This window comes from Carcharodon carcharias, chromosome 2 (assembly GCF_017639515.1).
Source record: "Carcharodon carcharias isolate sCarCar2 chromosome 2, sCarCar2.pri, whole genome shotgun sequence".
In the NCBI taxonomy this organism is placed as follows: domain Eukaryota; kingdom Metazoa; phylum Chordata; class Chondrichthyes; order Lamniformes; family Lamnidae; genus Carcharodon; species Carcharodon carcharias.
Window position 1 is genome coordinate 4,159,432 of NC_054468.1, and position 27,952 is coordinate 4,187,383.

The following is a 27,952-nucleotide window of genomic DNA, read 5'->3' on the forward strand; positions in this document are numbered from 1 at the left end:
CCCGGGAATGGACAGCGAGCCCCCAGACCGGCAGCGGGCTCTGGCCGCGGCTGTCCGGAGACAGCAGGTTCCTGAGCGGTGGCGATAAGGGCCTTGTCCCGGCCTCATGAAGCCTCGGCAGGTCCCCGCTGTCAGGCCGCCCCCCTCCTCCTCTCAGAATGGTCCCGTCTCCAGCTCAAATTCGCGGAATTACCGGGCGCCGATTCTAAGAAGCGACAGCGGTTCCTGGAAGGAGCGGGGCCGGGGTTTCCAGGAACAGGTGACCGGACCGGGGCGGGGAGGCAGCGCCGCGAAGCGCAGCGCGGGGCTGGGGCTGGGGCTGGGGCTGGGGTCGGGGTCGGGGTCTGTGCTGGAGCTGGAGCTGGGGCCGGGGCCGGGTCGCGATGGGGCTGGAGCCGGGGCTCGGGGACCGGGGCTCGGGGCTCGGGGCTCGGTCTGGAGCCGCTGCCGCTCCCCCACTCCCGGCTCTCCAGGGGCAGGTGTCCGGGGGAGGAGAGCCCGGGGCCGAGAGCTGCTCCTCCCGGGGCCGAGAGCTCTTTATTGTCAATCTGTCACTTTCCCCTGTTTATCCCGGACTCCCAGCCCCAGCCTCTCTCACCCCCACCCCCCCAACCCTGTGTCCACCCGGGAGTCACTGACCCCCCCCCCCCCCCCAAATCCCTGTCCACCCGGGAGTCACTGACCCGCCCCCCCCCCAACAACCCTGTCCACCCGGGAGTCACTGACCCCCCCCCCCCCCCAACAACCCTGTCCACCCGGGAGTCACTGACCCCCCCCCCCCCCCAACAACCCTGTCCACCCGGGAGTCACTGACCCCCCCCCCCCCAACATCCCTGTCCACCCGGGAGTCACTGACCCCCCCCCCCCCCCAACAACCCTGTCCACCCGGCCACCCCCCCCCCCCCCCAACAACCCTGTGTCCACCCGGGAGTCACTGACCCCCCCCCCCCCCAACAACCCTGTCCACCCGGCCACCCCCCCCCCCCCCAACAACCCTGTGTCCACCCGGGAGTCACTGACCCCCCCCCCCCCCCCCCAAATCCCTGTCCACCCGGGAGTCACTGACCCCCCCCCCCAAATCCCTGTCCACCCGAGAGTCACTGACCCCCCCCCCCCCCCCCCAACAACCCTGTGTCCACCCGGGAGTCACTGACCCCCCCCCCCCCCCCAAATCCCTGTCCACCCGGGAGTCACTGACCCCCCCCCCCCAAATCCCTGTCCACCCGGGAGTCACTGACCCCCCCCCCCAAATCCCTGTCCACCCGAGAGTCACTGACCCCCCCCCCCCCCCCCCAACAACCCTGTGTCCGCCCGGGAGTCACTGACCCCCCCCCCCCCCCCCCCACACACACACAACCCTGTGTCCACCCGGGAGTCACTGACCCCCCCCCCCCAACAACCCTGTCCACCCGGGAGTCACTGACCCCCCCCCAAATCCCTGTCCACCCGGGAGTCACTGACCCCCCCCAAATCCCTGTCCACCCGGGAGTCACTGACCCCCCCCCAAATCCCTGTCCACCCGGGAGTCACTGACCCCCCCCCCCCAAATCCCTGTCCGCCCGGGAGTCACTGACCCCCCCCCAAATCCCTGTCCACCCGGGAGTCACTGACCCCCCCCCCCCAAATCCCTGTCCACCCGGGAGTCACTGACCCCCCCCCAACAACCCTGTCCACCCGGGAGTCACTGACCCCCCCCCCCCCCAACAACCCTGTCCACCCGGGAGTCACTGACCCCCCCCCAAATCCCTGTCCACCCGGGAGTCACTGACCCCCCCCCCAAATCCCTGTCCACCCGGGAGTCACTGACCCCCCCCCCCCAAATCCCTGTCCGCCCGGGAGTCACTGACCCCCCCCCAAATCCCTGTCCACCCGGGAGTCACTGACCCCCCCCAACAACCCTGTCCACCCGGGAGTCACTGACCCCCCCCCCCCAAATCCCTGTCCGCCCGGGAGTCACTGACCCCCCCCCAAATCCCTGTCCACCCGGGAGTCACTGACCCCCCCCCAACAACCCTGTCCACCCGGGAGTCACTGACCCCCCCCCCCCCCCCCAACAATCCTGTCCGCCCGGGAGTCACTGACCCCCCCCCCCACCCCCCCCAAATCCCTGTCCGCCCGGGAGTCACTGACCCCCCCCCCCAAATCCCTGTCCACCCGGGAGTCACTGACCCCCCCCCCCCCCAAATCCCTGTCCGCCCGGGAGTCACTGACTCTCACTCTCTTCCCCCCCCCCCCCAACCCCCCAGTCTGTCTCCCAATCTCTCCCCCCCAACCCCCCAGTCTGTCTCCCAATCTCCCCCCCCACCTACCCCGTCTGTCTCCCAATCTCCCCCCCCATCTACCCCCAGTCTGTCTCCCACTGTCCCCCCCCCAACCCCCCAGTCTGTCTCCCAATCTCCCCCCCCATCTACCCCCAGTCTGTCTTCCACTCTCTCCCCCCCAACCCCCCAGTCTGTCTCCCAATCTCCCCCCCCATCTACCCCCAGTCTGTCTTCCAATCTCTCCCCCCCAACCCCCCAGTCTGTCTCCCAATCTCTCCCCCCCCCCAACCCCCCAGTCTGTCTCCCAATCTCTCCCCCCCAACCCCCCAGTCTGTCTCCCAATCTCCCCCCCCATCTACCCCCAGTCTGTCTCCCAATCTCCCCCCCCATCTACCCCCAGTCTGTCTCCCAATCTCTCCCCCCCCCCCAACCCCCCAGTCTGTCTCCCAATCTCTCCCCCCCCAACCCCCCAGTCTGTCTCCCACTCTCCCCCCCAACCCCCCAGTCTGTCTCCCACTCTCCCCCCCAACCCCCCAGTCTGTCTCCCACTCTCTCCCCCCCCCACCCCCCCAGTCTGTCTCCCACTCTCCCCCCCAACCCTGCAGTCTGTCTCCCACTCCCCTCCCCCAACCCCGCAGTCTGTCTCCCACTCCCCTCCCCCCAACCCCCCAGTCTGTCTCCCCCCCCAACCCCCCAGTCTGTCTCCCACTCTCCCCCCCCAACCCCCCAGTCTGTCTCCCACTCTCCCCCCCAACCCCCCAGTCTGTCTCCCACTCTCCCCCCCCCCCAACCCCCCAGTCTGTCTCCCACTCTCCCCCCCCCCAACCCCCCAGTCTGTCTCCCACTCTCCCCCCCAACCCCCCAGTCTGTCTCCCACTCTCCCCCCCCACCCAGTCTGTCTCCCACTCTCCCCCCCCGTCTGTCTCCCACTCTCCCCCCCCTCAACCCCCCCCCAGTCTGTCTCCCACTCTCCCCCCCCCACCCAACCCCCCCCTAGTCTGTCTCCCACTCTCCCCCCACAACCCCCCAGTCTGTCTCCCACTCTCCCCCCCAACCCCCCAGTCTGTCTCCCACTCTCCCCCCCAACCCCCCAGTCTGTCTCCCACTCTCCCCCCCAACCCCCCAGTCTGTCTCCCACTCTCCCCCCCAACCCCCCAGTCTGTCTCCCACTCTCCCCCCCAACCCCCCAGTCTGTCTCCCACTCTCCCCCCCAACCCCCCAGTCTGTCTCCCACTCTCCCCCCCAACCCCCCAGTCTGTCTCCCACTCTCCCCCCCAACCCCCCAGTCTGTCTCCCACTCTCCCCCCCCAACCCCCCAGTCTGTCTCCCACTCTCCCCCCACAACCCCCCAGTCTGTCTCCCACTTCCCCCCCAACCCCCCAGTCTGTCTCCCACTCTCCCCCCCAACTCCCCAGTCTGTCTCCCACTCTCCCCCCCAACTCCCCAGTCTGTCTCCCACTCTCCCCCCCAACCCCCCAGTCTGTCTCCCACTCTCCCCCCCAACCCCCCAGTCTGTCTCCCACTTCCCCCCCAACCCCCCAGTCTGTCTCCCACTCTCCCCCCCAACTCCCCAGTCTGTCTCCCACTCTCCCCCCCCCCAACCCCCCAGTCTGTCTCCCACTCTCCCCCCCAACCCCCCAGTCTGTCTCCCTCTCTCACCAACCCCTGTCTGTCACACCCCCCCCAGGTCTCTGTCTGTCTCCCCCCCCGCTGTCACTCAGGGATGAGCCTGTTTGTTTTGAGCGCTTCCCCTGTCTGAGCCTCGGCAGCTCTTGGTCTGGACCCTGGAGTGTGTTGGGGTTCCAGCTCCGGGAGGGGCCGGGACAGTGTGTGCCCGGGGTGGGGGATGTCCCGGTGCCGGTCAGCCTGACCAGCCCGGATTGTAACCGCACCTGAGCCGGCCCGGCCCCCACCCCCCGGGACTGGACTGGAGGTGGGGGTGGAGGTGGGGGGGTGATGTTGATCCACTGGCCGGTGAGTGAGCTCCGTGTCCCGGGACTGAGTCTGAATCCGCCCCCGGTCACTGAGACATTGTTTACAGGAGCCGCTCATCCCCGTCACCCTCAACCCAACTGAGGGGCAACTGGCCGGGGGGGGGGGGTGGGGTTTTGGTGGGGGGGTGGGGGTGGGGTTTTGGTGGGGGGGTGGGGGTGGGGTTTTGGTGGGGGGGTGGGGGTGGGGTTTTGGTGGGGGGGGTGGGGTTTTGGTGGGGGGGGTTGGGGTTTTGGTGGGGGGGGTTGGGGTTTTGGTGGGGGGGTTGGGGTTTTGGTGGGGGGGGGTGGGGTTTTGGTGGGGGGGGTGGGGTTTTGGTGGGGGGGGGGTGGGGTTTTGGTGGGGGGGTGGGGTTTTGGTGGGGGGGGTGGGGGTGGGGGTGTTGGGGTTTGGTGGGGGGGTGGGGTTTTGGTGGGGGGGGGTTGGGGTTTGGTGTGGGGGTGGGGTTGGGGTTTGGTGGGGGTGGGGGGTTGGGGTTTTGGTGGGGGGGTGGGGGTGGGGGGGTTGGGGTTTGGTGGGGGTGGGGGGGTTGGGGTTTGGTGGGGGGGGTTGGGGTTTGGTGGGGGTGGGGGGTTGGGGTTTGGTGGGGGGGGTTGGGGTTTGGTGGGGGGGGTTGGGGTTTGGTGGGGGTGGGGGGTTGGGGTTTGGTGGGGGGGGTTGGGGTTGGGGTTTTGGTGGGGGGGTTGGGGTTTGGTGTGGGGGTGGGGGGGTGGGGGTGGGGTTTTGGTGGGGGGGTTGGGGTTTTGGGGGGGGTGGGGTTTTGGGGGGGGTGGGGTTTTGGTGGGGGTGGGGGGGTGGGGTTTTGGTGGGGGGGGGTTTTGGTGGGGGTGGGGAGGGTGGGGTTTTGGTGTGGGGGTTGGTGGGGGGGGGTGTTTGGTGGTGGGGTGGGGGGGGTGGGGTTTTGGTGGGGGTGGGGGGTGGGGTTTTGGTGGGGGGGTGGGGGGGTTGGTGTGGGGGTTGGTGGGGGGGGGTTTGGTGTGGGGGTTGGTGGGGGGGGGGTTTGGTGGGGGGGTGGGGGGGTTGGTGTGGGGGTTGGTGGGGGGGTTGGGGTTTGGTGTGGGGGTGGGGGGGTGGGGGTGGGGTTTTGGTGGGGGGGTTGGGGTTTTGGTGGGGGTGGGGTTTTGGGGGGGGGGGTTGGGGTTTTGGTGGGGGGGTGGGGGGGGGTTGGGGTTTGGTGTGGGGGTGGGGTTTTGGTGGGGGGGTGGGGGTGTGGGGGTGGGGTTTTGGTGTGGGGGTGGGGGGGTTGGGGGGGGTGGGGGTTTGGTGTGGGGGTTGGGGGGGGGGGGGGTGTGTGCGGTGGGGTGTGGGGGGGTGGGGTTTTGGTGGGGGTGGGGGGGTGGGGTTTTGGTGGGGGCGTGGGGGGGGTTGGGGGGGTGGGGGTTTGGTGTGGGGGGGTTTTGGTGGGGGTGGGGAGGGTGGGGTTTTGGTGGGGGGGTGGGGGGGTTGGTGTGGGGGTTGGTGGGGGGGGTTTGGTGTGGGGGTTGGTGGGGTGGGGTTTTGGTGGGGGTTGGTGGGGGTGGGGTTTGGGGGCGTGGGGGGGTTGGGGGGGTGGGGGTTTGGTGTGGGGGGTTTTGGTGGGGGTGGGGAGGGTGGGGTTTGGTGTGGGGGTGGGGGGTGGTGGGGGGGGGTTTGGTGTGGGGGTGGGGTTTTGGTGGGGGGGGGTGGGGGGGTTGGTGTGGGGGTTGGTGGGGGGGGGGGGGGGTTGGTGTGGGGGTTGGTGGGGGGGGGGGGGGGGGGGCGAGTGAAGAACGTGGGCCAGTTTGACTGATTCCAGTTTGTACAGGGAAATGGGTGAAGTCCGCGGGCAGAATCGTTCGTATCGTGACCAGCACCCGAGGAGGTCATTCAGCCCATCTAACCCGTGCTAGCTCAGAAGGAGCTGCCTGGCCCCCTGTAAATTTAATCCTTAGGCACATGGGCCATTCAGCCCGTCTGGTCTGTTTCCAGAAGTAACCCTGAGCTGGATTTTAACTCCATCCACCTCCCTCCCCGAGAAATCTGCTGCCGATTTCCAGCCCGCCCCAGCTGCTCTCTTTAACCCAGTAACGTTTAAAAATTTAACCCCCCCCCCCCCCACACACACACCCCCCACTTCAGGCAGCACATTACAGAATCTCTGCTCTCTCTCTCTCTCTCACTTCCCTCCTCACCCATTGTTTTCCTAATGTCTTCAAACCTCTGCTGCCACTGGAAACCATCAACACCTCATTCAATCTGCCCGCGCCGGTGCCCTGCTCCGAGGGGAGGAGTTTCCAACGTCCCCAACCCAAACTGAGCTTCCCCCCCCCCCCCCCCCGCCCCCCACCCCCGGAATAATTGGGGGAATCTCTGCTCCCCCCCCCCCCCCCCCCCCCCCAACAACTGGACACATTCCGGTGAATTGATGCTTTACAAAGGTTCCCCGCAATTTCTTTGCTCCTCTCTTCGCCTCTTGGTTTGTTCAGCCCTTCTCTGTGCCCCGTCTCTGGCTGAAATAACCGGGCGGCGGCGGCGGCGGCGGCGGCGGCGGCGCCGGATTTTCCCGTTTATTTGGCGATTATTTCGGAAACTGCGGCCGATTCCCAGTCATTGGAATAAGGGCGCCCCCTCTGCCGGGCGCTGCCGGTACTGCGGGCGCCGCCGGGGACTGCGGGAGCGCCCCCCCCCCCCCCCCCCCCCCCCCCCCCCTCTGCCGGGCGCTGCCGGTACTGCGGGCGCCGCCGGGGACTGCGGGAGCGCCCCCCCCCCCCCCCCCCCCCCCACCCCCTCTGCTGGGCGCTGCCGGTACTGCGGGCGCCGCCGGGGACTGCGGGAGCGCCCCCCCACCCCCCCCCCCCCCCACCCCCTCTGCTGGGTGCTGCCGGTACTGCGGGCGCCGCCGGGGACTGCGGGAGCGCGCCCCCCCCCCCCCCCCCCCCCCCTCTGCCGGGCGCTGCCGGTACTGCGGGCGCCGCGGGGACTGCGGGAGCGCCCCCCCCCCCCCCCCCCCCCCCTCTGCCGGGCGCTGCCGGTACTGCGGGCGCCGCCGGGGACTGCGGGAGCGCCCCCCCCCCCCCCCCCCCCACCCCTCTGCCGGGCGCTGCCGGTACTGCGGGCGCCGCCGGGGACTGCGGGAGCGCCCCCCCCCCCCCCCCCTCTGCCGGGCGCTGCCGGTACTGCGGGCGCCGCCGGGGACTGCGGGAGCGCCCCCCCCCCCCCCCCCCCCCCCCCCCCCCCTCTGCCGGGCGCTGCCGGTACTGCGGGCGCCGCCGGGGACTGCGGGAGGGCCCCCCCCCCCCCCTCTGCCGGGCGCTGCCGGTACTGCGGGCGCCGCCGGGGACTGCGGGAGGGCCCCCCCCCCCCTCTGCCGGGCGCTGCCGGTACTGCGGGCGCCGCCGGGGACTGCGGGAGCGCCCCCCCACCCCCTCTGCTGGGTGCTGCCGGTACTGCGGGCGCCGCCGGGGACTGCGGGAGCGCCCCCCCCTGCCGGGCGCTGCCGGTACTGCGGGCGCCGCCGGGGACTGCGGGAGCGCCCCCCTTTGCCGTCTGTTGTCTTTCATTTCTTCCCCATCCGAAAAGAATCAAAGCTGCTGAGACTGGGGATCAATTGGAACTTCCAACACTAAGAGCAATAGATTCTTGTTGGTCACTGATATCTACAGCAGCTGAAGGTCCCCTCAACCTCCTGTCTACCTTCTCTAACCCCAACTTTACACCCTCCTGTACCCCTCTCACCACCATGTCCAACCACCCAAAGCTGGCACTGGGTCCCCTTCTCTTCTGTGATAACCAGCTGCCCACAGCCCAGTTCAAGAAGGCAACTCGCCACCATCTACACAAGGGTAATTAGGGATGGTCAATAAATAGCTGGCCCACCCAGTAAGGCCCACATCAATGAAAATAATTTAAAGGGAATCTGCCCCTCTTGCTCCTGATGTCTCATTTGGAGTGTTTCCTGTGTTGTGCTGTCTGAGGCTGCGGGTGGGAGGTCAGATTAAATAAAACCAACTTTGAGTTTAGTTCAAACCCATCTGGAAAATTTTCTTCAGAATCGCGAAACCTGCACGATCTGATAGTGATTTTGCTGAAGTAACTGTGACTGCCTTTTCTGAGAGAGAGAGAGAAGCATGCAAAGTGGAAAGATGGAATCAGAGTCACTCTCTAAATTCCAGAAACTGTAGGTGTAAAACCTTTGCTGTGCTGCAGGTTCACATGAGTTGGTTTGGAAGGTTTTCTGTGGGTTTAATATCTGCAGCAAACCAGGCATGGGGGGGTGGGGGGAGGGTGCGGTGGTGGGGGCAGAAGATGGGGTCTTGATGATGAGAATGTCTGGAGTTGGGACAATCAATCAGCTGCCATTCATTCTGACAGAGGTCTACAGGCTGGAGGTCAGGGTGTGTCCAGAGTGGATTCCGGCCTTTTTAAGTGTGTAGAAGAAAATGGTGTATTCTATTTCTGAGAGGTGGCACTTTGGGGAACTGTGCAGTGTGGATTGGTGGTTCTTTAATATCACATCTCCCATTACAGCTGGGTGGAAACCAGTCAGTTTGGTAGTCTCGCTAAGGGATGTTACTGGTCCTATGTTCAGAGTCCCTGTCACTTAATGAAGCTGGAAGTCAGACAGTTATCGTGTGGACCAGAAAACCGAGTTTCTTGACCTGTCCTTTGGCTGCAGGCACTGAGGAATGGGATAATGTTGGCCCTGACAGTGTCTGTCACTACTCCATTGTTCACTATCTCTTTGGAGCATTTTAATCCAGGCACTCCAAACTGTGCTATGGTAGAAGTGATCTTGTTTAGGCTGGATCAGTTTTTCGGAGTTGGTCTGTCAGTAACTGATTCTTCCTATGCAGAAACAATGAACCTTCTGAGAAAGAAAGTTTTAATTTGTTATTTCTTGGCCTTTAACTCTCGAAGGACATCCCACAGAGGGACATCTCACTGGCTTTTAATGATGTGACTGAAACCACTAGTGACTCATCTTTGCACTTTTCTCTCCTGTTTTCAGACTTGTCACTGAGCTGAACTCTTGTGCACCAGGGCCACCAGCAAGGGTAAGTTCACTGGGTTCGAGTTTGTTTTTGAGTTTGCATTTCTGAAAACAATTAGAACCTTGAACATGTTTGTAAATTTTGCTGGAGTTACTATTTCTTGTGTTGATTAAAGTCTGAAGTAACTCTCAAAGCAACTGCTAATTGTACTTGCTCTTAATTTGTGTGAGGTGCACTCTAAACAGGACACGCTAAGTTGATGCAGGTTAGATAATTGCATAAAGCTTTTATATATTTTTTTGCTAGATAAAGCTGTGCAGGAATTGAAATGGTACTGAATAGAATCTCGTTTTAAATCTGTGGCTTGTCTCGATGTGAAAAAGCCTTTCACAATTTGCCAGTTAAAGTAGAAATCTCAGGTCAAGTTGGGATAATCTCCAATTCAATGGGATGAAAGTAGGATATGAGGATGGCATTCCATGAGACAGGTGTTTCTCTGGATTGTGTTGGTGTTGACTGTAAAACTCTGTCTTTGTGTTTCAGGTGCAATGGCCTCGGCAGCAGCAGACAGCTGCATCCAGTTCACCAGACATGCGAGTGACGTGCTGTTTAACCTGAACCGACTGCGGTCCCGGGACATTCTGACTGATGTTACTATCCTAGTGGATCGTCAGCGTTTCCGAGCCCACAAGACTGTGCTCATGGCGTGCAGGTGGGACCAGTGAAGATTCATTAAATCAGACCCGTAAAGTACAAACAAGGTGAAGGAAAGGGCCTCCTCTTGGACTGTGGAGTCAGTGTCCCATTTACTTCATTTGGGGTTAAGTAGCCAGGGCTCAGTGGGTAACATTGTTACCTCTGAGTCAGCATGTTGTGGGTGCAAACCCCACGACAGAGACTTGAGCGTGGAATCTAGGCTACTGCTGCTGGCCGCAGTACTGTCCTAAGATTGTGAAAGGTGCCATAGAAATGCAGTGTTCTTTCTTAAACAGCTTCAGTAATATCCATGTACCTTCTCCATGGAATCACTTGCATTTGATTGCCACACTGGGCTTTTCAGTTTCTGATGGTAATACATTTCCCAGTCAACAGTGGGCTTGGTGTTCAGTCCCACTTCACGTCGTTCTCCTATAGCCTGAGGTTCCCAATCCAGGTCTCTCTGGTTAAAGGGCACTGAGTGAATTACAGCTGATTTACACACCTTGTTGCAATCTTCTCCTCTTGCCTCCTCCCACCTCCCCTCCCCTCCCTATCTCATCCAATGCACTACAATCCTCCTCACATCATCAAGACTTTGCTAAGAAGCAGGCCTGTATTTTTGTGGTTACCTTTATGACTTCTTCCTAAGGACCATTTACAAGTCATTAAATTGCCTTTAACTGTCGAAAGTAGAAACATGGAGAATAGGAGGCCATTCGGCCCTTCAAGCCTGCTCCACCATTCAGTATGATCATGGCTGATTCTCTATCTCAACGACATACTCCTGCTGTCTCCTCATATCCCTTGGCACCTTTAGTGTCTAGAAATCTATCTATTCTCCTCAAATATTTTCAGTGACTTGGCCTCCACAGTCTCTGTGGTGGAGAATTCCACAGATGAGAATTCTCCTCATCTCAGTCCTAAATGGTCTACCTCATATCCTGAGACTGTGACCCCTTGTTCTAGATCCTCCAGCTAGAGGAAACATCATCCCTGCACCCAGTCTGTCCAGCCCTGTCAGAATTTTATATGTTTCAATGAGATCCCCTCTCATTCTTCTAAACTCCAGTGAATTCAGGCCTAGTTAGCCCAATCTCTCCCCATACGACAATCCTGCCATCCCAGGAATCAGTCTGGTGAACCTTTTCTGCACTCCCTCTATGGCAAGTATATCCTTTCTTAGGTAAGGAGACCAAAACTGCACACAATACTCCAGGTGTGGTCTCACCAAGGCCCTGTACAGTTGCAGTAAGACATCCTTGCTCCTGTACTCAAGTCCTCTCGCAATGAAGGCCAACATACCATTTGCCTCCTTAACTGCTTGCTGCACCTGCGTGCTTGCTTTCAGTGACTGGTGTACAAGGACACCCAGGTCCCTTTGTACATCAGCATTTCCCAATCTATCACCATTTAAATAATACTCTGCCATTCTGTTTTTCCTACTGAAGTGGCTAACTAAGTTAATACTGCATCTGCCATGTATTTGCCCACTCACTCAACCTGTCTAGATCACCCAAAGCCTCTTAACATCCTCCTCATCACTCACATTCCCACCAAGTTTCATGTCATCAACAAACTTGGAAATATTACACTTGGTTCCTTCATCCAAATCATTGATAGATATTGTGAATATCTGGGGCCCAAGCACTGATCCCTGCGGTACCCCAATAGTCACCGCCTGCCACTCCGAAAAAGACCTATTTATTCCTGCTCTCTGTTTCCTGTCTTCTAACCAATTCTCAATCCATGCCAATATATTACCCCCAATCCCATGTGCTTTAATTTTACACACTAACCTTTTACGTGGGCCTTTATCAAAAGCTTTCTGAAAATCCAAATACACCACATCTACTGGTTCTCCCTTATCTATTCTACTAGTTACATCCTCAAAAAAAACTCCAGTGGGTTTGTCAAACTTGATTTCCCTTTCATAAACCAATGTTGACTTTGTTTAATCCCGTTAATATTTTCTGAGTGTCCTGTTATCACAGCCTTTACAATTGACTAGCAGTTTCCCTATTACTGATGTTAGGCTAGCTGGTCTGTAATTAGCTGTTTTCTCCCTCTTTTTTTAAATAGTGGGGTTACATTTGCCACCCTCCAATCTACCGGGACTGTTCCAGATTCTACCGAATTTTGGAAGGTGTCAACCAATGCATCCATTATTTCCATGGCCACCTCCTTTAGTACCCTGGGATGTAGATTATCGGGCCCTGGGGATTCATTGGCTTCAGTCCCATTAATTTCTCCAGCACTTTGTTTTTTTTAGCAATACTGTTTCCCTTCAATTCCTCCGTTCTTTGGCTCCCTCGTATTTCTGGGCAGTTATTTGTGTCTTCCTCCATGATTCAGAACTAAAGTAGTTGTTTAGTTGCTCTGCCATTTCCTTGTTCTCTATTATAAATTCTCCCATTTTGGACTGTAAGGGACCTACGTCTGTCTTCACTAATCTTTTTGCCGACTTAGAAGCTTTTACAGTCCGCTTTTATGTTCCTTGCAAGTTTACTCTCATACACTCTGAGGGGAAAAATTGTAATGGATAACCATGGCAATGTCAGCTTCCTTTCTGCCTGGTCAGATGACCAGTATCTGATTGGCTGGTGCTCATTTGAGCACGAATGATGTGTGCAACTCTGGAACCCCAACCATGGAGACTCTGTGTGGGATGTGGAATGTTTAAGCACCCACAAGGAGCCTTCCCCCCATGCTGTGCTGACAAAGTTACTGTTGTTTGGTTTTCAGTGGCCTTTTCTACGCTATCTTCACTGATCAGCTGAAGTTCAACTTGAATTTGATTAGTTTGGACCCAGAAGTTGACCCAGAGGGATTTGGTATTTTACTGGATTTTATGTACACATCTCGCCTGCCCCTGAGAGACAGCAGTATCATGGTGGTGATGAGTACAGCTCTATATCTGCAAATGGACCATGTGGCAGATACCTGCCGCAGATACCTGCAGTCCAGGTGAGACAACTGACCTGTTACATTTGGTTGGTGCATAATTCTTTTCCAATGCAGCAATTCTGAAACCAAATAGTGTGCAAGTGCTTTTTGTAAGGCTTTGCAGTTTATCAGTAACGAAGTCTTGCAATTATGTAGGGTTTTGGTGAGAATGCAGTTGATCATTCATAGAATCTCAGACCTTTACACCAGAGAGGTCATTTGGCCTGTCATGCTTGTGCTGGCTCTTTTTGGGGGGGGTGGGGGGGGGAGTGGAAATGTGCATGGTGCCACATTCCTGCTTTTTGTTTGTGACCCTATAAGCTTCTCATTCTTAAATATCTATCCAAATCCCTTTTAAAATTATTCCAGGAATCTCATTCCACCTTTTCAGGTCCCGATAACCAAGTGGGGAGGGCGAGGAGAGTTCTGATTGCCTCCCTCTTGATTTGTTGCCAGTGGCATTAAATAGTTATTGATCTTTTTATTTACTCTTTCATAACTTCGCTTGAAAAGCTCCATCAGGTCAGTCTCTGTTCCAAATGGAGCAAGGAATTGTGGACAGTTTGTAATTGCCTTAGAGGAGGTACAAGGAAGGTTCATCGGACTTATTCCTGGGATGTGCTCTTCTGTGAGGAGAGATTGAGCAGACTGGGTTTATATTCTCTGGAGTTTTGAAGAATGAGAGATGACTCTGACATAAGACTGAGGGTTTGATCGATATTGAGAGGATGTTTCCCCAGAAGGAGAGTATAAAACTAGGGGTCATATCCTCAGGGTAAATGGCTGGCCGTTTCAGATGGAGCTGAGAAATTTCTTCACTCAAAATTGTGAATCCTTGGAATTCTTTACCTTGAGGGCAGTAGATGTTCAAATTAAGTATATTCAAGACTGAAATCGATTGATCGGTTTTTTTTGGGGGTGGCGGGGGGGGCACTAATTAAATCAAAGGATATGGAGAAGGAAAGCGGAGTTAAGGTAGAAGATCAGCTACGTGTTTAGTCAATGGTGGAGCAGGGCTTGAAGGGTGGTTGTGGGGGACAGGAGGGGGGGATTGTGGGAGATGGATGGATGGGGGAGGGGGAAGGGATATGTGGCACTGACGACCTCCAGACAGATCAATTTGTCTTGTAATAATCTCCATTTTGCTGAAAATTGTTACTAACCTTGATTTGTTTTCTAACAGTGAAGATCTCTGCTCTACAATCAGTTCACCCCAGCAGGGGTTTCTCTCCAGCAATGCAATGTTACCTCCAGAAGCCTTAAGCTTTCGAAAATCTGAAGTGACTGAAAATCTGCTTCGTGATGCATCAGCCCCTGATGGGAGGCCTCTGGGCTCGAGTGTCTACAACGTAATGACTCCCTCTGCACACCCTTACCCTTTGTACAGCCACATCCCTGTTCACAGTTACTCTGCAAACCCTTACTTGGTTAATGAATTCCGGGACTCCCATGTCCCTTTGTCCGATGTCCCCAAGCTCAGGAGGTACCAGGGTAACTGCGTGCAGCACAATGGTGACACGGGTTTCACAAAGTACAACAGCAGGTCTGTCACTGACATCTCGTCCAATATTTGTCATGCGACTGTTTTCTCTCCCAGAGAGATTTGTAGAGAAGGTGATGTTAAAATGGATTTGCACTATAATCAAACTCCGAATTCCAAAATGGCCACGCAGTCCACCATGAGTAACTTGGCAAATTACTCTTCCTCACTGCTGAATAGTAGGAAGGCTGAAGAAAGCAATATCCTGAAGGCGGATCGGAGAGAATTCTTGGAATCCAGTAACCTGCCTGTTAATCATAAAGGCCCTCTAATTGGACCTCGGAGTCCTCTGAAATCTGACTGTCAACCCAACTCCCCAACTGAATCCAGCAGCAGCAGGAACGCCTTCAGGAGTCAGTGTTCAGAATCTCCCACAGCCAAGAGCCCCATTGACCCCAAAGCCTGTAACTGGAAAAAGTACAAATTCATTATTCTGAACTCTTTGAACCAGAGCTCAAAAACTGAAAACGACAATCACCTCGAGCCTGAAAATGGCTCTGCTCCAACCTTCACTGCTTCTCCTGCCCCTTTCCACCAGTCCACTGATGCCGAGACTTTGGGAAGCCAAACACCAGCAAAAATGGATGTTGATGGGGATGATCTGCACGTTCCCCAGGCCAGCAAACTCAACAACATTGTCAACAGGTACATGTAACTTTACAATCATAGAATCTTGTACAGAGGAGGCCATTCGATCCATTGTGAATTTGAGGCTTTTGGAAAGAGCTGTCCAATTTGCCTCGCATTCCGCCTCCTTCACCATCTCTCCCCACCCCCACCAGCCACCAGAACCAAACTATTATATTTCTTATAAACAAAAATGTACAGTATACGATGAAAACAGTAGTGTGTTTTTTCAATGTTTCTCCTCCTTCCCCTCTTACTGCATCTTGGAGACTGAAAATTGCTAAAAACAAAGATTCTCACTACAGTTTCATTTGCATAATGACCTGATTTCCACAGGGTCTCATTCTGATCTTTTCTTACTAAGGTCACCCGAGGAGTCTTCACTGGATAACCAGCAAACATCTCCGATCGATGCCTTCCCCCGCAAATGTAGCTTGTGTGAGTCACCGGCTCACCAACACACTGAACTGTGCCGTGTCACACCTGTGTCTCACCTGGGAGAGGAACTGACCGAGACACAGTCTGAGCTCTCAGACTCCAGCTCAGGTGAGGTGCCAACAATTTAACAGCTGGGAACTTGTATTTGCAAGACTGAGCAACATTGTTTGAGACAGGCTCCTGAGACTATTTGTGTACTGATTGATTGAATATGTGGGCTAGGTAAGAGATGAGAAATGGAAAATTGAATGTCAGTGGTGGAGAGTTTATGGTGTTGGGCTAGTCCCTGAGGTTGAGCAAGTTCAAATCCCACCATTGGTGAGCCAGGAATTGAATAACTTTGAGGGGTTGCCACTGGGAAAGATGATCAGATTGGAACTGTAAAAAAAAAACCATTCTGAATGCCATCCCTTTGAGGGAAGGGAGCCCTGTCATTCTAACCAGCCTCACTTTGTGATTGGCTCTTGATTCCCACTGGACACAGGGTGAAGGAGCCTCTGTAATGTGGAGGCTGCGTGTCTGAGATTGGAAATTGGGTGATTTTCATTTTCTGTTAAGTTGAACTGAAGAGCTGGCCGGTGGGGGGGGTGGGGGCGGCGGTGGGAAAGAGAAGGGTGGGGGCATTGGCATGCATGGCGTGGGTGAAGCGTATAAAAATTATTCCCTTTAGTTAAAGACGTGCTTTAAAATTCCATTGCAGCTCCCATTCTGTATTGGGTGAGATTTACAGTGAGGGGGTTTTTGGGGGTGAGGTGGGTGGAGATAGGATTTTGTTGCTGGGGGGGAGGGGGGAGTTTTGATGGGGTGGGGGGGGGTTGGAGTGGGGTCTTGCTGGGGGTGGGGGTGGGTGGGGGTGGGGGGGGGTTGGAGTGGGGTCTTGCTGGGGGTGGGGGTGGGGGTGGGGGGGGGTTGGAGTGGGGTCTTGCTGGGGGTGGGGGTGGGGGGGGTGAGTGCGGGTTGGGGTGGGGTCTTGCTGGGGGTGGGGGTGGGGGGGTGGGTGCGGGTTGGGGTGGGGTCTTGGTGGGGGTGGGTGGGGGTTGGGGTGGGGTCTTGCTGGGGGTGGGGGTAGGGGGGGCTGGGTGGGGGTTGGGGTGGGGTCTTGCTGGGGGTGGGGGTGGGGGGGGTGGGTGCGGGTTGGGGTGGGGTCTTGCTGGGGGTGGGGGTGGGTGGGGGTGGGGGGGGGTTGGGGTGGGGTCTTGCTGGGGGTGGGGGTGGGTGGGGGTGGGGGGGGGTTGGGGTGGGGTCTTGCTGGGGGTGGGGGTGGGGGGGGGTGGGTGCGGGTTGGGGTGGGGTCTTGCTGGGGGTGGGGGTGGGGGGGGTGGGTGCGGGTTGGGGTGGGGTCTTGCTGGGGGTGGGGGTAGGGGGGGTGGGGGGGGGTTGGGGTGGGGTCTTGCTGGGGGTGGGGGTAGGGGGGGTGGGGGGGGGTTGGGGTGGGGTCTTGCTGGGGGTGGGGGTGGGTGGGGGTGGGGGGGGGTTGGGGTGGGGTCTTGCTGGGGGTGGGGGTGGGGGGGGGTTGGGGTGGGGTCTTGCTGGGGGTGGGGGTGGGGGGGGTGGGTGCGGGTTGGGGTGGGGTCTTGCTGGGGGTGGGGGGTGGGGGGGGTGGGTGCGGGTTGGGGTGGGGTCTTGCTGGGGGTGGGGGTGGGGGGGGTGGGTGCGGGTTGGGGTGGGGTCTTGCTGGGGGTGGGGGTAGGGGGGGTGGGGGGGGGTTGGGGTGGGGTCTTGCTGGGGGTGGGGGTAGGGGGGGTGGGGGGGGGTTGGGGTGGGGTCTTGCTGGGGGTGGGGGTGGGTGGGGGTGGGGGGGGGTTGGGGTGGGGTCTTGCTGGGGGTGGGGGTGGGGGGGGGTTGGGGTGGGGTCTTGCTGGGGGTGGGGGTGGGGGGGGTGGGTGCGGGTTGGGGTGGGGTCTTGCTGGGGGTGGGGGTGGGTGGGGGTGGGGGGGGGTTGGGGTGGGGTCTTGCTGGGGGTGGGGGTGGGGGGGGTGAGTGCGGGTTGGGGTGGGGTCTTGCTGGGGGTGGGGGTGGGGGGGGTGAGTGCGGGTTGGGGTGGGGTCTTGCTGGGGGTGGGGGTGGGGGGGGGTTGGGGTGGGGTCTTGCTGGGGGTGGGGGTGGGGGGGGGTTGGGGTGGGGTCTTGCTGGGGGTGGGGGGGGGTTGTGGGGCAGGTGGGGATGAGGATGGGGTCTTGCTGGGGGTGGGGGGGGGTGGGCGCGGGTTGGGGTGGGGTCTTGCTGGGGGTGGGGGTGGGGGGGTGTTGGGGTGGGGTCTTGCTGGGGGTGGGGGGGGTTGTGGGGCAGGTGGGGGTGGAATTTTGCTGGGGAGGGGGGCGTGGGGATGGTGGGGAGGGGGATTGGGAGGGGATCTTGTGGGGAGAAAGTCGAATCCCTGCCAACAGGACACCACACTTGATTAATCTCAAATTCTTTTGTTAAATTCTTGTTTTCAGAGCTTGGGCAGTCGTGAACTCTGTTTTTCCTGAAAAAAGAGACATGTCAAAGCTTTTCATCTTGCACTTATCAGGGCACCTTAATAACCAATATGAGGGGGGAAATATTGATGTTCTCACCTTGTATTGATGTCCTTGCACAGAGTCCTGATGAGTGCAGGATGAAAAGATTCAACATGTCTTTTTTTTTTCAGCAAATTGTCCAAGTTCTGTATCACCAAACGACTGTTTTTCCTGTAACTGATTTTTATCTACAAACAGTAATTCTCATAATTAGTTTGTAAAAAAAAAAACTGCAGTCCTTAAAGGGAAGACTTAGTTTAATGTTCTTTGGGTCTGAGTGTGTTTCCTGCTGTGTGGTTCTGAGGCACATTGATCAGGAATACCCTCACCATCCGTGCTTTCAGCTGAGTTTGCTTGGCTGGTGTGTTGGGATCACGTGACCTCTTGACCTCTTGACTCAGAAGGAGGAGGAGTGTTGAAGGGAAAATTAAGCAGGGGGTTCTCATCTTGATCACTTTTAATTCTTTGTCTGTGTTCAGGGCCGTATCCCCCTCTGCCCACACTCTTGACCTTGGCTTGTGTGTACCCAGTGAGAATCAGTGCCTGCTTGAGAATAAATGAGCCAGGCATGGAGCATCTCCATGTTGCTCTCACCCTTTTGCCCCCCCCCACCCCCAAAACTGACACTGCTCCTACCTGCCCTGTTCTCTTCTATTGGGTGAGGGGGTAGGGTGGGGGGTGGGGTTGCTGTCTGGTATCTCCATGTATGATGTTTTCTGAGTTTCAACCATTCCTGGTCTAACCCTGAAGTGTTTTGTGTTTTGCTCAGACAATGGATCTTTCTTCTGTGGTGAGTGTGACTGTAAGTTCACCGATGATGCCACACTCAAGAGGCACATGGTCCAATCACACAGCGACAAGCCCTACAAATGTGACCGATGCCAAGCTGCATTCCGCTACAAGGGGAACCTGGCAAGTCACAAAACTGTGCACACAGGTAGGGACCCTGAACCTGAGGTGTCTGGAGAGGGAGAAGGGCCTGTGAAGGAGGGTTGCTTGGTCATCATCTCCCTCTAATATGCTGCTGTGTTCCATGCAGGGGAGAAGCCATATCGCTGCAATATCTGCGGAGCTCAGTTCAATCGTCCTGCAAACCTGAAGACTCACACACGCATCCATTCTGGTGAAAAGCCATACAAATGTGAGACCTGTGGAGCACGGTTTGTCCAGGTTTGTACCCAGACTAAACTATCCAGTTAATCCCACTCCCCTGCTCTTTCCCCATAACCCTGCAAAATTTTCCACTTGCAAGTACTTCTCCAATTTCATTTGGAAGTTACTTTTTTAAATTCATTTTACGGGGTGTGGGCGTCGCTGGCTGGGCCCAGCATTTATTGCCCATCCCTAATTGCCCTTGAGAAGGTGGTGGTGAGCTGCCTTCTTGAACCGCTGCAGTCCATGTGGTGTAGGTACACCCACAGTGCTGTTAGGGAGGGAGTTCCATGATTTTGACCCAGTGACAGTGAAGGAACGGCGATATATTTCCAAGTCAGGATGGTGAGTGACTTGGAGGGGAACGTCCAGGCGGTGGTGTTCCCATCTATCTGCTGCCCTTGTCCTTCTAGATGGTAGTGGTCGTGGGTTTGGAAGATGCTGTCGAAGGAGCCTTGGTGAATTCCTGCTGTGCGTCTTGTAGATGGTACGCACTGCTGCTACTGTGCACCGGTGGTGGAGGGAGTGAATGTTAGTGGATCTGGTGCCAATCAAGCGGGCTGCTTTGTCCTGGACAATGTCAAGCTTCATGAGTGTTGTGGGAGCTGCACTCATCCAGGCAAGTGAGGAGTATTCCATCACAACCCTGACTTGTGCCTTGTAGATGGTGCACAGGTTTGGGGAGTGAGGAGGTGAGTTACTTGCCAGAGGATTCCTAGCCTTTGACCTGCTCTTGTAGCCACAGTATTTATATGGCTAGTCCAGCTCTCCATTTGAGAGCAGCTGATTAATTAATTGGCTAACTAGCCCAGTCTAGTTGTAGTCTTGCCTGCAGAAAGCATAACCAGGAATTCTGGATCAGGATTATTGATCTGGATCAGGATTATTGATCTGGAAGCTGAATCTGTGCAACATCAGGGAGAGGGGAGGCGATACCTGGACACTTGTACCAGAAGATGGTCACATCCATTACAATAGGGTTGTCTGTTTTGCTCAGCAGTGAGGAACAGGAGGGTGTCACCGTGAGTGAGGCAGGTAAAAGGACCAAGCAGACAGTAGTGGAGGAGCCTCAGACTCTGCAGTCGTTAAACTGGTTTGAGGCGATTGCAACTTGTGTGGATGAGCAGATTGGCCATGGTACAGAAAGTCATTCAAGTGAGGGGGAATGTAGTGGTAGTAGGGGACAATATAGTGAGAGGGATTGACACTTCTGTTTAGTAAAGAGCGAGAGTCCAGGAGACTGTGTTGCCTGCCCAGTGTCAGGGTTCAGGACATCTGCTAGAGAGGAACTTACAGTGGGAGGGGGAGGACCCAGTTGTCGTGGTCCATGTAGGTACCAATGACATTGACAGGACAAGGACCTGAGGAGCTTTGTACCAAATTAAGAAGCAGAACCTCAAAGGCAATACTTTCTGGGTTACTACCTGACCAAAGTTCAAATTGGCATAGGACAAATAAGACGAGAGAAATGAATGCTGAGACTGGCGTGGGAGAAGTGGGTTCCAATTTGTGGGGCACTGACACCATTTCTGTGGAAATTGGGGGCTGTACCATTGGGAACAGTTTATACCTGAACTGTGCTGGGACCGGTAAGAGAGAAAGGTACTAATATGGGAAATGGTAAACAGACCGTGACAGGAAGGAATAGGGAGTACCAATCTGAGTAAATCAGATTAGGGTTGAGGTTACAAAAATAATAGGTCAAAACTAAAGTCACTCTATCTGTCTGTAGCATTTAAAACAAAACAGATGAACTGATAGCACAAATGGAAATAAGTACAATCTGATAGCCATTACAGAGACATGTCATAGGTTGGGGCCTGAATATTGAAGGGTGCGTGATATTTCGGAAAGACAGGAAGCTAGGAAAGGATGGAGGGCTGGCTCCGTTAATTAATGATAATATTAGCAAAATAGAGAGAAATGACCTAAGTTCAGGACACCCAGGATTTAGGAGCATTTTGGGTTGAGATGAGGAATGATAAAGGCAAGAAGTCACTTATAGAAGTGGTGTGCATATATAGACTGGAAAATTCACATGGGCAAAGGTAGCCTAGGTATGAGGAATTCATAGAATGTTTTTGTGATAGTTTAAGAACACATTCTGGAGCCAACCATAGTAGGCTATACTAGGCCTGGATAAAAGCAAAATATTGCGGATGCTGGAAATCTGAAACAAAAATAGAAAATACTGGAAAAACTTAGGCCTAACAGCACCTGTGGAGAATAAAACAGTTTTGAGTCTGTGTGACCCTTCAGAGCTCTGAAGAAGAGCCATAAGGACTCAAAATGTTTTTCTCTCCACAGATGCTGTTAGAACTGCTGAGATTTTCCAGCATTTTCTGTTTTTGTTACTAGATCTGGTATTGTGCAATGAGGTGGGATTGATTAATGTTGTCATGGTGAAGGCACCCCAAGGTAGCAGCGATTATAATAGGATTGAATTTTACATTCAGTTTGAGGAAGAGAAGAATGAGGCTAAAACTAGTATTGTAAACTTGAATGTGGGCATGAAAGCAGAGCTAGCCAAAGTGAACTGACATATAAGGTTAAGGGTTGGTTCAATAGAGATACAGTGGCAGATGTTTAAGGGGATATTTCAGAATACACAGAATAGATACATTCCAACGAGAGGGAAATTTCAAGGAGAGGACCCACCATCTGCAGTTAATTAAAAAGTTAAAGATAGTATCAGACTTAGAGAAAGTATATAATTGTGCAAAGATGGGTGGCAGATCAGAAGATTGGACAGAATGTACAAACCAGCAAAGAATGGCCAGAAGATTTAAAAGCAAGGAAAAATTAGAGGACGAGAGAAAGATATCTAGAAATATAAAGACAGTTAAGAATGTTCCTATCGATATTTTTAAAAAAGTTAACAAAGTGAGTATTGGTCCTAAAGAAAGTGAGTCTGGGGAATTGATAATGGAAAATAAGGAGATGGCAGATGAGCTGAACAGGTATCTTGCATTGGTCCTCCATATAGAGGATACAAGTAACATCTCAGAAATAGCCATAAATCAGGAAATGGAAGGGAGGGAGGAACTCAGGAAAATTATAATCACCAGGGAAGTGGTACTGAGCCAATTGTTGAAGCTGTGGGCTGACAAACCCCCAGGTCCGGATGGAATTAATCCCAGGGTCTTAAAAGAAGGCTAGTGAGGTAATTGATGTGTTGGTTTTAATTTTTCAAAATGCACTAGATACAGGGAAGGTTCCATTAGATTGGAAAATAGCGAATATAACTCCTTTATTCAAAAAGGGAGACAGAAAGCAGGAAACTACAGGCCAATTAGCTTCTCTGTCATAGGGAAAATATTGGAAGCTATTATCAAAGTTGTTACAGCAGGCCACTTAGAAAACTTCAAGGTGATCAGGCAGAGTCAACGTGGTTTTATAAAAGGGGAAACATGTTTAATCAATTTATTGGAGTGCTTTGAAGAAGTAACATGTGCTGTGGATAAAGGGGAACCAGTGGATGTACTGTACTTAGATTTCCAGAAGGAGTTTGATAAAGTGTCACATAAAAAATTATTGCAGAAAATTAAAGCTCATGGTGCAGAGGGTAACTTTTGGCATGGATAGAAGATTGGCTAGCTAACAGGAACAGAGAGTAGGCATAAATGGGTCTTTTTCTGCTTGGCAAGATGTAACGAGTGGTGGGTGCCACAGGAATCAGTGCTGGTGCCACAACTTTTACAACTTATATAAATGACTTGGATGAAGGGACTGAAGGTATGGTTGCTAAATTTGCTGATGACATAAAGATGGGTAGGAAAGTAAGTTGTGAAGAGGACATGAGACTGAAAGGGATATAGATAAGTTAAATGAGTGGGCAAAAATCTGGCAAATGAAATATAATGTGGGCAAATGTGAAATTGTCCATTTTGGCATGTAGAATAAAAAAGCTTATCTAAATGGTGAGAGATTGCAGAGCTCTGAGATTCAGAGGGATCTGGGTGTCCTAGTGCATGAATCACAAAAGGTTATTATGCAGGTACAGCAGGTAATTAGGAAAACTAATAGAATGTTATCATTTCTTGCAAAGGGAATTGAATATGAAAGTAGGGAGTTTATGCTTCAGTTGTACAGGGCACTGGTGAGACCACAGCTGGAGTACCAGGTACAGTATTGGTCATCTTATTTAAGGAAGGATGTAAGTGCATTGGAAGTAGTCCAGAGAAGGTTTACTGGACTAATGCCAGGAATGGGAGGGTTGTCTTTTGAGGAAAGGTTGGAGTTTAGATGAGTAAGAGGCAACTTGATTGAAACACTTAAGATCCTGAGGGGTCTTGACAGGATGGATATGGAGAGGATGTTTCCTCTTGTTGAGAATCTAGAACTAGGAGTCACTGTCTTAAGTGTGTGACCCCTTATTTTTAAACAGATGAGATTTTTTCTGAGGGTCGTGAGTCTTTGGAACTCTCTTCCTCAAAGGTGGAAGCAGAATCTTTGAATATTTTTAAGGCAGGGTTGATAGGTCCTAGATAAACAAGGGGGTGAAAAGTTATCTGAAGTAGGCAGGAACGTAGAGTAGAGGTTACAATCAGATCAGCCATGATCTTATTGAATGGATGGAGCAGGCTCGAGGGACCTACTCCTAATTTGTATGTTCATATGTAGTTCAGTTTCTAGTCCATGGTAACTCCCAGGATGTTGTTAATGGGGATTCAGTGATGGGAATGCCATTAAATATCAAGGGGAGAATCTGCTTCCACTGCACTTTCAGTCAGCACATTTCAGATCACAACCGCCTGTGGTTTTAGGAAAGAAACCCTATCTCCCTCTCTGGCTCTTTTGCCAATTCTCTTCAATCTATAAGCTCTGGTTATGGTTCCTTCTGCCTCAGAAAACAGTTTCTTCTGATTCATTATTAAAAGCCTTCATGATTTTGAAAACCTCTTCTAAATCTTCCCTTATTGTTCACCTTCCCAGCTTCTCCACTCTGTCCACTAACTGAATTCCCTCATCTACAGCCCCATTCCAGTACATCTCCTCTCCACCTTCTCCAAGGTTTCTCGTGGTGCCCAGAATTAATTACATGCGATGCAGGCATCACTGGCAAGGCCAGCATTTGTTGCCCATCCTCATCCCTAATTGCCCTTAACTTGTTGGCCCATTTCAGAGGGCAGTTAAGAGTCAACCACATCGCTGTGGGTCTGGAGTCACATGTAGGCCAGACCAGGTAAAGACAGCAGATTTCCTTCCCCAAAGGGCATTAGTGAACCAGATGGGTCTTAGAGACAATTGATGATAGTTTCATGGTCAACATTACTGAGACTAGCTTTATGTTCCAGATTTGTTAATTTAATTTAAATTCCACCAGTTGCTGTTGTGGGATTTGAACCCATGTCTCCAGAGCATTCCCCTGGGCCTCTGGATTACTGGCCTAGTGACATTACCATTACACCACCATCTCCCCACAATGGGACACAATCTTCCAGCTAAGACCAAACCAGTGATTTAGAAATGTTTAGCTGAACCTCCTTGCATTTTTGCTTTACTTCAGTAAAAAGGCCAGTGATAATGTCAAATTCAAATCCTATAAATAAGCTGCAACTCTGCTCTGGTTTTGGGTCTGAAACAGAATCCTGAGTGCTGCAGTAGGAGCTTTGTTGAATCATGCAGCACAGAAGGAAGCTATTCGACCCATTATGCCTGCGCTGGTTCTTGGTTTGATTAGTCTCATTCCCCATAATCCTGCAAATTCGTTCCCTTCGAATATTTGAGGTGAGTCAGTTCCTGAGCTGATGATTAGACTTGTTAGTTTACGGAACAGATGGCCTTTAGGTTGACAAATTGAGATGAAATATTTTCCTGTCATGACCAAAAGATTAAATTGTAAAAATAAAACTGTTTACTTGATTCTGTCTGAGGCTGAGAATCGTTTTTTCCATATTAAATCTGCCCCTTTGCAATAGAAACCAGCTGAAAAGTTAAATCGATAAGTTCCATTTTCTGCAGCAGTTCTGTTTCTCATGTGAAACTCTTAACTTTCCATATGATCAGATAACTGGTGCTGGCTGGCTCTGTAGAGTGTATTTGAAGTTATCGGTAACAAAGCTTTTGAGTTTCACAGTAATAATTTATCTGTGCTCGTCCACAACATCTGCTGAAGTAAGTTTTGTGCTTAGTGTTTTGGAAAAGTTGAGACCAGTCGATGTGTTGCTGGGTTCAAAGGCCGAGGAAAGGGACAGGCCCTCTGGTTGAATCCTCGCTCTATTCAGGAATGAAAGTTGGTATTTTGAAAATGATGTCAAGGTCTTTGGGCCCTGGGTATTCCAGCAAATCAGTGTGGAGAGATTGGAGAAGCTGGGATCATTCTCCTCAGAATGGAAAAGACTAAGATGTGATTTAAATAGGTTTTCAAATTTGAATTGGTTTTAATGGAGTAAATAGAGAGAAACAGTTTCCAGTGGCAGACCTGTCGATAACCAAAGAACACCAATTTTGAGTAATCTCTGGTTCCTGGACAGACAGTTGTGACAGATTAGTTGCAGGGAGGTCTATGCTCTACTCATCTCATTCTAACCATCTCTCTCCAAAGGTAGCTCACCTCCGAGCTCATGTGCTGATCCACACCGGAGAGAAACCCTATCCATGTGAGATCTGTGGGACTCGCTTTCGACATCTGCAGACACTTAAGAGTCACCTTCGGATCCACACAGGGGAGAAGCCTTACCATGTGAGTAAACAAGGGGGGTGGCAAGGATGGTGCAGTAAGTGAAGGGGTGGCAGGAGAGGTGGTGATGTTGGTCACTGGTAATGCTGGATGGCAGCCCAGAGGTCCTGGGTTCAAGTTCCACCTGCGCAAGTGATCAAACCAAACTCTGAATTTGTGGACTAACACTGGGTAAAGTGGCCATAACGAGGATCTCTCACTCACTGAAAAGAGTCTCTACACCAGTTTCCATGCCTGATCTCAGCAAGCACCTTGGCAGTATAACCTGTGGTGCTGAGCCATCATCACTTGGGGAAATGAGGGGTGGGCAATAAATCCATCAGCCACAGACACCCCCATCCATCGAGCTGAGAGCATTCCTCCAATTGTGCTCAATGCTGGAATCCCAGAGGCATGTGGGATTGTTGTCCTCTGGGTGTCGTTGGGGGGAATGGGAAGCCGTCATTTCCCTGGTGACATGTAAGGCAATTTGACTTGTTTGTCAGCCAGCAGACTGTTGCCAGACTGAGGAATGAGGGGCAGGGGTTAGTGTCAGAAACAGTCCCTGAAGCTGCTGCCATTTGATGCACATGGGGCCTGTAAGATGGAGTTGGTGCTCAACCTCTTGGCTCATGTGACCAACCTGACATCACTCTTTAGTTTGAAAGTTGATGAAAACTCGATGCTTGGATTTTGAGTCATTCGTTCCTTAAGTTACACTGAGCTTCAGTATTTTTGTGGTGGGCAGTGGAGAGGGTGAAAATTGTCCAGTTGAACTACAGTCTTTGTTATTGTGTAGAAAATGCAATGGCCAATTAATGCACAGCAAGGGCTCTCAAACAGTGATGATGAAAATGACCAGATAACAGTGATGTTGGTGGAGGGATTGGTATTGATCCAGTGCCAGGGAGGGATCTTCTGCATCTATCTGAGAAAAAACGAGTGGGCCTTGGTTTAACATTTCATCCAAAAGGTGCCCCTCTGACATGACGGTGTTTCCTTCATGTGCCCCCGCAGTGCTGATCTGGATTAGCAGCCTTGATTATCAGCTCAACTGTCTGGCCTGGGACATGAGTCCACAGTCTGAGCTGTGTTTTCCCCACTACCAGGTCTTGCTTGTCGACACTTTGAGATTAGTATTCAATGAGTCCTATATTAAACTTTTAGTATCTTTCTACCACTAAATTGTTTCTCTTTCTCTCTCTCTAGTGTGAGAAATGTAACCTGCACTTTCGCCACAAGAGCCAGTTGAGACTTCACCTGAGACAGAAACATGGAGCCATCACCAATACCAAGGCACAGTACAGAGTGCCTGCAGAGCCACAGTCAGACGTCTGCCCAGCTCGCTGACCACTCGCTTAGCTTTGCACACACGTTGAACTTTTTTGAGGTGGTGGAATTTCTTTGAATTGTTAAGGGTTTTCATTCAGAGTTCCCCCATGTGGTAAACTTTATGACAGGTATCATCAGATCAAACTCTAACGGGTTTCTTGTGAAAAGTGCTTGCAATTTTTCTGTTAATAGACGTTTGGAGTGTTTAAGCTTTTAAAAGATGCCTCTCTGCCCATAATATAAAGGAATGTATGAAAATATATATATATATTTTTCCTGTGCAAAGCACAGATCAGAGTTGTACTATTATATAAAATGGGAAGGGTCAATGATATTTTTAACCAAAGTTCTAGCTATGGCAGTTAATGAATGATGCTTCAGGCAGATTGTCTGCAGGCAGAGCACAGTCTGAACATCTCTATTGCTTAAAGCACTTAAGATATTTTGTCTATTGTGAAAATTATATATGTGCTTTTTGAAGTATTCTTTACAGTTGTTTTTGAAAAGTAAGGTTTACATTTTGTCCAAATGCTGTATTCATTTCTTGTTCATGTTGTTCCCGTCTTGTTGACCAGAGCAGTTTCCATTGGTGCCTTCTACGTGCTAAAGCTGGATGTCCCAAAGGTTCTGATTCTCCCTGACACTCTCTCTTTAGCCCCCTCCCCAGCCCCTTGCCCCTATACTCCCCTCTCCACCTCCCTGTGACCCTGGAACCCCTTTTGTGCCCTGGGTCACTGAGCGCTCCACTGTGAGCTTCCAACACAATGTTGGTTTAAAACTGGGCAATGATTTGAGAATTTTTATCACATACTGTACAATATATCTGTAAGGACGTAATAAAAATATATCGCACTGTT

At 53.3% G+C, this 27,952-nt stretch overlaps 1 protein-coding gene across 4 annotated transcripts; it reads left to right on the plus strand.

The window, feature by feature from the left end:
• Positions 1-27,952, plus strand: bcl6aa (BCL6A transcription repressor a). Of its 4 annotated transcripts, none has more exons than XR_005942383.1 (10): positions 1-259; positions 9,220-9,265; positions 9,746-9,914; positions 12,644-12,865; positions 14,028-15,029; positions 15,376-15,557; positions 18,720-18,887; positions 18,990-19,120; positions 25,654-25,787; positions 26,973-27,112. XR_005942383.1 is itself a non-coding variant. In XM_041182794.1 (10 exons), exons 3-10 carry the CDS (start codon positions 9,751-9,753, stop codon positions 27,111-27,113), a joined length of 2,148 nt encoding a protein of 715 aa, XP_041038728.1. In that variant the 5' UTR covers positions 26-259; positions 9,220-9,265; positions 9,746-9,750; the 3' UTR covers positions 27,114-27,952. The 4 variants fall into 4 exon arrangements, 3 of the variants coding, with proteins under 3 accessions (XP_041038728.1, XP_041038729.1, XP_041038730.1); XM_041182794.1 differs by having other exon boundaries at positions 26-259; positions 25,650-25,787; positions 26,973-27,952; XM_041182795.1 differs by lacking the exon at positions 1-259 and adding an exon at positions 4,211-4,235 and having other exon boundaries at positions 25,650-25,787; positions 26,973-27,952.